Source organism: Salmo salar, chromosome 12 (genome assembly GCF_965601325.2).
Source record: "Salmo salar chromosome 12, fSalSal1, whole genome shotgun sequence".
NCBI classification, from domain to species: domain Eukaryota; kingdom Metazoa; phylum Chordata; class Actinopteri; order Salmoniformes; family Salmonidae; genus Salmo; species Salmo salar.
This window is the reverse complement of record NC_138302.1, coordinates 41553161-41563685: the sequence shown is the minus strand read 5'-3', so window position 1 is coordinate 41563685 and position 10525 is coordinate 41553161. Positions and strand designations below refer to the sequence as shown.

At 39.5% G+C, this 10525-nt stretch overlaps 1 protein-coding gene across 1 annotated transcript; it reads left to right on the top strand.

Moving 5' to 3' along the window:
• The first annotated feature begins 600 nt into the window (after positions 1–600).
• On the top strand, positions 601–4731 carry dynlrb1 (dynein, light chain, roadblock-type 1). The gene is made up of 4 exons (XM_014131599.3): positions 601–749; positions 3050–3125; positions 3306–3473; positions 4277–4731. Exons 1-4 carry the CDS (start codon positions 747–749, stop codon positions 4318–4320), a joined length of 291 nt encoding a protein of 96 aa, XP_013987074.1. The 5' UTR covers positions 601–746; the 3' UTR covers positions 4321–4731.
• Positions 4732–10525: the final 5794 nt, after the last annotated feature.

Here is a 10525-nt window from a genome sequence, read left to right as displayed (position 1 = left end):
ACTGGATATCATAAGGTGAATCCACCAATTTGTAAGTCGCTTTGGATAAGAGTGTCTGCTAAATGACTTAAATGTAATGTAAATGAACGAAATTAAGCTGGACAGGGTTGTTGTGTGTTCTGATTCATGTGCTGTATGGATGAGTCTGAAGTCTTTTAGTTCATGGAGAAGACAATACATGCTATATGAGGTACTCCAAATTCTACTCTAAGGAAATGATATGGACAATGGTGGTGCAGAGATGGCAGGAGCAGTGGAACAGAGACACTAAGACAGGTATCTTTTCAAAGTACAGAGTAAAGTCGGAGAGGATGGAAGGAAGAGATATAAGAGCGGAGGCCATCTTTACAAGGATAAGGGTGGGACACAGACAGTTGAATAAGACATTAAATGTGATAGGAAATCATCCAACAGAAAAGTTGATTACTACCAGGAAACAGAGACAGTGGAGTATGTGCTGATACAGTGTGGGCAGTATCATCATTTTTAAGAGAAACAGGCCTGGCATGTACTGTAGGATTTAGTTCCACCCTGTCTTTGGCCCACACTCCAGTGCAATAGGTGGCGGTAATGCTGCACCATAACGTTGGATGCCTAGCGACAAAAAAATAAACAGCAGTAGAATAAGTGTGCATGAACGGTTGTGGAGTTGTCTGACGACACGACCCTCTACCGGTTTGGCAGTTAGCTGAATTCTGGCTAAATAGCTACATTTCTTGGACGCAAGTTACAACCTCGCCCCCAAAATGGCAAGTGCATTGTATATTATGTGAATACCTTGACATTCGTGTCATTTACATGCTTTGTATAGTTAATATTTTATAACGCCAAGTATTTAGTTAGCTATATAGGCTACATGATGTTGGGCGTTGCCATAGCTAGTTAGCTTGGCTTCGACGCCGGTGGCGAAAATTCCTTTCGTAGAATAGCCGAAGGCAAATGCCGCGTTCATAACAACTAGGAACTTGTGCAAAATTAACTCCGACTGGGTGAAAACGTTTTGAACGGTCAACCATTTCGGAATTCTAAGAAACCCGTATTTTTCTATAGCTCCGACTTCGATTTGAAAACTGACGTCGTGATTTGGCCTCGTTTTTTTTCTCCAAATTCCCAATCTGACAACGCTCTGAATTTACAAACATTCAGAGCGCACTCTGGCACGCCAGATTGAATTTACGAACATACCCCTAATATTCCCTCAACCCAATAACTGTGTTGCTGTAGAGGGCTTGTTACATAGGTGCAGTGTTTGTCACCTCCGTAGGCTGGACATATGACATTAATTACGCTTTTTTCCTAATGAGTAGTTCATTGCATCCGCCATGGAGCCCAGTTTCATTATATTGCCGTAGTTTTGAAGTAATAGCGAAAAAACATATTTTAGGGTGTTTTTCACCCTGCCAGCTCCTATTAGTTCTGTTGAGCACCGTGGCACCAACTCCCTAACGAACGTACCATTATTCCCAGCCCATTGTTCTGCGTCACTATGCCAGCTTCGCTATTGCTGGCAATGAGACCTGCCTGCGTTAACCTTGTAGGCTTACTTCAGGTAATTTTCTATTAACAAGGTTACGGCTACGTGGTGGACAAGCTCACTGTTCGCCTGGGTAGACGTTGTGGTGACCCAAAATGTTAGTGATGTTCTGAGCAAGGAACTTAAACGTTACCTTTTTTACATGGCACATATGGCACTTTTACTTTCTTTAAACCGAATTGAACACGTTTCATTATTTGAGACTAAATTGATTTTATTTATGTATTCTGTTAAGTTAAAATAAGTGTTCATTCAGTATTGTTGTAATTGTCATGATTACAAATATATAAAAATCGTCCGATTTTTATCGGTATCGGCTTTTTTTGGTCCTCCAATAATCGGTTGAAAAAAATCATAATCGGTCGACCTCTATTATGTGTATTAAATCCTGTAATATTGATCTGTATGCCAACGATACAGTTATTTTTTTGTTGTTGTTTTTTTGTCATTTAGCAGACGCTCTTATCCAGAGCGACTTACAGTAGTGAATGCATACATTTTTGGGGGGGGTTTTGTACTGGCCCCCTGTGGGAATCGAACCCACAACCCTGGCGTTGCACACACCATGCTGGCATTGCAAACACCATGCTCTACCAACTGAGCCACAGGGATATGCCATTGCACAGACTGTTGACCAAGCTATGTTAGAGCTGCAATCTGATTTTGTTACATTACAGAAAGACCTTGTTGAACTAAGACGTGTAAATATGTTCTCTAATTCACGGCAAAATGTCTCAGATGGGCTACATATTCACTCATTGAATGGTTCTCTCGTCGAGTAGGTTCCCACCTATACATATCTGGGCATTTGGATTGATAAATATCTAACGTTTAAAAAAACATACTGATGAGCTAGTTAAAAAGCTAAGATTTAAAGTGGGCTTATTTTTAAATTTTCTGTTATTGATCTTGCCTCCACGAACAGCAGGAATCAGATTGTACAGTCAACTTTCCTGCCAGTTCTTGGCCATGGTGACACCATTTACCAGAATGCAGCAGTCACTACTCTTAAACCTTTGGATGCCTTCTACCATTGTGTCCTTTGCTTTATTATAGGTGACAGTTTTAATACTCATCCCTGCATCCTGTATCAGAAGGTCGGCTGGACCTTACTAAAGTCCTGTAGATCACTTCATAGGACAATTATAAGCACCCAACAAATGTATTATTATTATTGTTGAAAGGAAATTTTGCAGGCCGCTGGCTAGATCGCTAGCCAAGTTAGCTAACAACATTCTGGTTTGGTACTTTTTCATGAAGGGAAATCATTTCAACTTTGCTAACTCACCCTTCAAACAGTAGATTAACTGCTTAGCAACCCACTGACCAGTCTAATGCTTTGTCACTTTGAAGATGAGTTGGCCTGCTAACGTTAGCTAACTAGTCACTGGCTAGCTAGCTACAGTAGCAAAAGCATTTTATTTTTTCTGTCTTGTTGCAGTCTTGATGATAATGCTTTTAACTTAAGGAAAGTGTGATTTTTAAATTATATTTAAAATAACTGCTGTCTTTTAGGCTGAGGTAGAGGAAACCCTCAAGAGAATTCAGGGTCAAAAAGGGGTGCAAGGAATCATCATTGTCAATGCTGAAGGTAAGCCTAATTGGATGATTACCATAGTTTAAACTGGTTAGCTTTTCCATTAATAATATCCTTAGTTGTGCCATGATTTACCATAATAAAGTTTACTTCAAATGTATTTAAGACGGCAATGATCTCCCACAGACTCAATGCACAATGGTTCCCTCTCCATTCCCCTCTGACATTCTCCAGGCATCCCTATCAAGACCACCCTTGACAACTCCAGCACAGTGCAGTATGCTGGACTCATTCACCAGTTAGTGATGAAGGCACGTAGCACAGTTAGGGACATTGACCCCCAGAATGACCTCACCTTCCTCAGGGTCCGCTCCAAGAAGAATGAGATTATGATTGCTCCAGGTAATGCACAATGATTGTCTCAGTCACATATAGCATGGCTTTTGAACATCGGTGTCCCGTGGTTGCATTACCCCCACATTTATCTTGGATGTTGAATTTTGTCAAATGCAATGCTGCAGTAGTAGTAATTTGTTGTAGAGAGGACACTGACACTACAGAAATGTTTAGAATCTCTAGAAAGTTAAGATTAGGGTTTTCAAATGAACTTTTATTTGTCACGTGCACAGGATACAGCAGGTGTAAACAGTACAGTGAAATTCTTACTTGCAAGCTCTTCAACAGTGCAGTGTCAATATCAAAATAGAAATAACGGGTTGATTAAAAAAAAAAAAATGTATCAATCAACAAAAATAAACACAACATGCAACCATTTCAAAGATTTTTCTGAATGACAGATTATATAAGGAAATCAGTCAATTGAAATATATGCGAATACAGGTATCCATATGTTGGTCACAGAATACAGTAACTTAAAAGGTAGGTGCATGGATCAGAAAACCAGTAAGTGTCTGGTGTGACCACCATTCGCCTCATGCAGTGCGACATCTTCGCATAGAGTTGATCAAACATTTGATTGTGGCCTGTGGAATGCTGTCCCACTCTTCAACGACTGTGCGAAGTTGCTGCATATCTGTATTCCCAGTCATGTGAAATCCATAGATTAGGACCTAATTTATTTATTTAAATTGACTTATTTCCTTATATGAACTTTAAGTCAGTATAATCTTTGAAAATATGGCGTTTTCTGTTTTTGTTCAGTGTATATTTGTTTAGAATAATACCCATTTTGCTTTCCCCTACAGATAAAGACTATTTCCTCATTGTCATTCAGAACCCTTCAGACTGAGAGGATCACCTCCATCTCTTTGCCGTATTTGTTTTTTTCTATTTAATGGCCAAATGTTTATTTTATTGTTTTAGCAAAATGATAAGTTGTACAATAAGCTTTTGGGAGCTTGATTCATATCATCATGGGTGGGTTGATTATATGTATGTTCATGTTTAATCATTGCAGTTCCATCTCCCCTGTCCGAAACGCTCTTTATTGGCACATAACCTTATAAAGGATCGTTGACTGTCATTTTGGGGCGAAGTCCTTAACTTTTACTTATTTATTTTTGGTTTTGAATCCAATAGGTTTTAACAATATTCTTTGTAAACGTTGAGCAGTGTATAACACATCTGCTTCATCATTTTATGTTGGTACCTTGTAAGGACCGATAAGATCTATACAATAAACATTTATCATACAAAAGAGCCTACATTCGGTGACATTTCAAATGTTTGTTGAGCAAAGATGTACAGCTGAATAAATCATTTCAGTGCAGTGTCCACTTATATCCTGAGCTCTCGCCCCCCCCCCCTTCCACAAAGATGTACTTCAGTACTTTTCCATCACCCAGGATTTCTCCGTGCTCCTCCATGCAATCACAGGACTCCTTATCAGTCTAGAGGCCTTGAATTATTGGAGTACACATTCCTGCAGTCCACTAAATAATTGGTTTTCTCATACACTAAGAACTTCCGCAATTGCATAATTCAATGCAAAAAATCAACCAATAAGCGCATATTATGCGAGAGCTCGCAATTTTGACAAATCGCCGCACGTTTAGCTCATAAAAGGGTCCAATCAAAAGCGGGTTCGTAATTTTGACCAACTACTGCACTGTTACCCTGAAATTGCCCAATCCAACCCCCCTGGCCTGTCAGCGTATTCACTTGCGAAGATGGGTGATTGTTGATGGCTGACAGGCAGTACAATGAACAGAAATAACTCAATTTGTCATAAAAAATAACAGCTAACGACCGTGCGAAACAATTTCCAAATGTTTTTGGAAACTAGAGAAAGTCGACAATCAACAGTCACTTCGAATCAGCAAATCATATGAAAATGTCTGAACAGTTAACACAGCAGCGGCAATCACCATGACTGAAGTGGTAGCAGGGAAGACTGGCAAGCGCTGAAAGAATCAAGGCGAGTGCCGTTTTTACTCCGCTAACCTTGGCCTTAGTAGGGTGGTCGGCACTCTGCCCTCCTCAGTCTAACTATGGAGAGCGCTGCTCAAAGCACCGAGTGCAACTTAGCCTTTTTAAACTCTAAAACTTAAGGATCACGAAAGCACAGGATTTTTTTTTGTAATGGAATAGTACATATCAACCACAATACTCTATTTTTACGTTTTCTATTCTAAATCTCCCTTACGACCCTTTCAGAAAAAAATGGCGACAGCGATGCATCTCGTGTTGATAGCAAGCCCCAAGCCTGATGGAGAGGTGTGAGTGGATTATGACAGCTGTTTGTTCAGGAAAATAGAAACATCTAAAGTGCTCAATGTTGTTTAATTGTTTTTGATTTCTGTTTAAAATCGTCAACTGAGAACATTATTTTTTATTGTTTTATAAAATTAACGTGGGAAAAAACATCGCAATATGTATTGCAGCATTTCAGAAAAGCTAGTGCAAAATCTATTTTTGGCCGCAGAAATCACAAAAAATGTCGAAATCCAGGAATGACTGCTAAAAGGATATAATGATGTAATTTATAATCAGGCCTGTAAAAGCTAGTGCTGAGCGAGTAATTATTTTTAGGTCGTTTCGGTAAAAAAAAAGACATTTTAAAATGATTTTTTGCTCTTTTTAAAGCCCAAAAGAGAACAATAAATTGCAAAAACATTAAATATCCCATTTGTCTCTCAGGCCCACATTGGGTAGACATAAATAGGAAATTACTATGAAATTCTACTATTTCAACGGTGTAGATTACTAGTTTTGAATTTTCATTCCTTAAAGTCATCTCATCTCTAGTCAGGCTGTGGCAGCCATCCAGACAATGTTATCTCTGTGCTCCCCATACTGTCTTGAGTCATCCTGTGTTGCTGCCATGCTATGTTGTCTTAGGTCTATCTTTTATGTTGTGGTGTCTCTCTTGTTGTGATGTGTTTTTTGTCCTATATTACATTTTTTTAAAAATGTAATCGCTCCTGTCCTCGCAGGAGGCCTTTTGCGTTTTGGTAGGCCGTCATTGTAAATAAGAATTTGTTCTTAACTGACTTGCCTAGTTAAATAAAGGTACATATATTCTATTTAGCTAGCCTGGCTAAGCATGCAGCAGAGCTGTCTGATTAATAATTTTACTAGTTCTTCAAGGTAGATAAGGCATAGTTACACGAATTTACCATATTCCTCTCATGTGTTGTGTACATTCCTCGCCTATGCTGTCAGTGTGTATCTAGCATAACGTAGCACGTGCAAAAGCACAGACAGAAGAGGAAACCCAAACACGTCACGGGGGCTGTGAACCTGAAGCATCCGTTTAGAATGTTTTCTCACCACCAAATATGGTAGTGAGAGGTAGTCCAGTCATAGGTAAGGTAAACTCACTCACTTTTGTACATCGCCTTGGTCTGTACAATTGACCTTTATTTTAGTGCCCCAAAAACTTAATACTTCCAGATCAACTGTAAGGTCAATACCATTGTAAAGCACAATTTCTCCCCTTTCCAACAAAATTAATGACATGGCCTCCACGCTGCCCGTTTCTGCATAATTCAAGAAGGCAATGCTCTCTGTCGGGTCTTTTTGAAAATGGCGGGTGGGGAAGCGAAACTAATGCGTGATAGTGAGAAGGAGAGGAGATGTGTGGGAAAACTGCTTTTTTTCACTCAATCTGTCGAATTTATCACCTTGTCGCCTCTAAAATGTAAATAGAACACTATAAAGAGTTTATATAATGTGCCATTACATACCTATTTGAAGGTTTGTGTCGAATTTTAATCGTGTTTTTAGGGCGGTGCTAAAGTGATCTTCAGAAGTAAACAGCGGCTTTGAGAGTCACGATCGCTTACAGTGATGACGCAAAAAATGACTAGGTATCCCCCCTTACCCCGTCACTGTCCATTTCTTGTTTTTAAACGATGAGAAAAGTGCTACACCAGGTGGAGAGAGATTGTAAGTCAGAAATAGTTGCTTTATGCGTGCTGTACGTTACGGCATGACACGTCACGATGTAACGGAGGGTCAGTTTTTTTCAACTTTTCTCCAATACTATATAGCCATTACCATGTCGATCAACGCTTGAATAGAAACGTAGTTCACACCCCATATTTTGAAGTCGCTACAGTCCCATTCGTTTTCTTTGTAGCCTCGTTTGAATGTCGCGGTTGCGCACATTTGTACGGAATGGGGTGAGTTTACATTAGTTGGAGAGGATGGAACTAGTTGAAACTGGACCGACATTCTGCACATTTTCTCATCGACGAAGGATCTGATCAATATATTTGTTCCCAAAACTAGAATCTGTTACAAACAGTGCATTACCTTTTTTTTTTTTTAAATTGCATTGTTTTGAAGGTGTGCAAAGTCTAATTGAATTTGTGAGCAAGTGCACTACAGAGGAAGCGTTCCCTAATGGAAATATCCGAATACATGCTGCAGTAGGATCTTACTGGCTTGTGCTTGGCTTTGCCCACCTCCTTGCTTGTTCTGCCCACTATCCTTAATTTGCTCCCACTGTAAACGACACAGATTAACTATCTTGGATTACTTATGAATATCTTTGTTAAAAGTGTACCCGTCTCTGTCTGAGCTTGAAAGAACGGGCGCAGTGGATTCTGGTCATTGTAGTTAATTACCATGTTTCTGCTCTGAAATAGGTTGAATATTTGCTTAATGAAAACTACAGCTCCGTTCAGCACATCGTCCCACGTTGTTCGACTTGATTTATCTCGTGAATGATTTGATTTCTCTCTGATGAAACGGCACGTTGGGCTCACAAAAAAACTATCTCAATGGAATTAAAGTAATTGAACCGACATCAGTCAATTATTAGTTTAATAACCCCCCAAAAATAAATCAGTTAATCGCTCAGCACTAGTAAAAGCAAAGTCATATTCTGGGTGCGTTCCACAACTAAGGTTGTGACCTGTGTGATAGTAATTTATGAAAGTCCTTCCTACTTCCTGGTGCAACAGGCACATTATACATACAAAAATCAAATTTGTTCAAATATAGAGACTGAGCAACATTTTTAGTTAATAAAAGTGTATAAGCAAAGGTGGTCTAATCTGGGATCAAAGTACAAATATTATTTTAAAGACAGGGCTTGTTTTAGATGAGTAATTTCAGAGATTTCGTATACAACGTTACCTCATTCAAAAAAACAGAGGGATAGTTTTTAGAAAACAGTTGAGTGTAAAATATTTTTATCATAATTAAATTATTGTACATAAATCAAGCTTTTCTGTCCTCCATTAGGAAGCCAAACCTGACATAAATCAACGATCATTATGGGTAATCCAGTATTGAAATGCATCCAAAAATGTTTTGCTGAATTAAGTCAGTTAATTAAGTCGGAGTAAAACATCTCGCTTCGCCTCTTCCTCTCTGCCCAAACCAGAACTGTTTTGGTAATATAAATTAGAATGAATAGAACAGACTTCCCCATTTAAGTCAATGATGGCATAATGGGTGGACTGGCAACCATTTTGAGCATACCCATGCCAGGAAGTGTACCCTTCAAGCTGTGACTCAATTCAACTGACGTTACAACAAATACATTCCATTGCATGATACACATTGTACATTACCATGGCAATCCAGCATCAGTTGATAGAACATTCCAAATGACCATAGAAATGATTGCATCACGATACCAGGGTGAGTTTACAAGTCTATGGAAGAGGCTAACTAGGAAGCATCATCTTTGTAGTGGTTATACCAGGGGTCTGGTATGGCATCCCAGCAAAATAAATATTGGGTGTAGGCCGATCATAATTAAAGCGAACCAAATTCACATATAAATGTGGGTTATAGATTTTTTATTTCACCTTTATTTAACCAGGTAGGCAAGTTGAGAACAAGTTCTCATTTACAATTGCGACCTGGCCAAGATAAAGCAAAGCAGTTCGACAACATACAAAAACACAGAGTTACACATGGAGTAAAACAACATACAATCAATGATACAGTAGAAAAAAATAAGACTATATACAATGTGAGCAAATGATGTGAGATAAGGGAGGTAAAGGCAAAAAAGGCCATGGTGGCAAAGTAAATAAAGTATAGCAAGTAAAACACTGGAATGGTAGATTTGTAATTTGAAGAAAGTTCAAAGTTAAAATATAAATAATAAGGTGCAAAGGAGCAAAATAAATAAAATAAATAAATACAGTAGGGGAAGAGGTAGTAGTTTGGGCTAAATTATAGATGGGCTATGTACAGGTGCAGTGATCTGGGAGCTGCTCTGATAGCTGGTGCTTAAAGCTAGTGATGGAGATAAGTGTTTCCAGTTTCAGAGATTTTTGTAGTTTGTTCCAGTCATTGGCAGCAGAGAACTGGAAGGAGAGATGACCAAAGGAGGAGTTGGCTTTAGGGATGACCAGAGAGATATACCTGCTGGAGCGCGTGCTACAGGTGGGTGCTGCTATGATGACCAGTGAGCGGAGATAAGGGGGGACTTTACCTAGCAGGGTCTTGTAGATGACCTGGAGCCAATTTGTTTGGCGACGATTATGAAGCGAAGGCCAGCCAACGAGAGCGTACAGGTCGCAGTGGTGGGTAGTATATGGGGCTTTGGTGACAAAACGGATGGCACTGTGATAGACTGCATCCAGCTTGTTGAGTAGGGTATTGGAGGCTATTTTGTAAATGACATCGCCGAAGTCGAGGATTGGTAGGAGGGTCAGTTTTACGAGGGTATGTTTGGCAGCATGAGTGAAGGATGCTTTGTTGCGAAATAGGAAACCAATTCTAGATTTAATTTTGGATTGGAGATGATTGATGTGTGTCTGGAAGGAGAGTTTACAGTCTAACCAGACACCTAGGTATTTGTAGTTGTCCACAAATTCTAAGTTGGAACCGTCCAGAGAAGTGATGCTGGACAGGCGGGCAGGTGCAGGCAGCAATCGGTTGAAGAGCATGCTTTTAGTTTTACTTGTATTTAGGAGCAGTTGGAGACCACGGAAGGAGAGTTGTATGGCATTGAAGCTCTTCTGGAGGGTTGTTAACACAGTGTCCAAAGAAGGGCCAGAAGTATACAGAATGGTGTCGTCTGC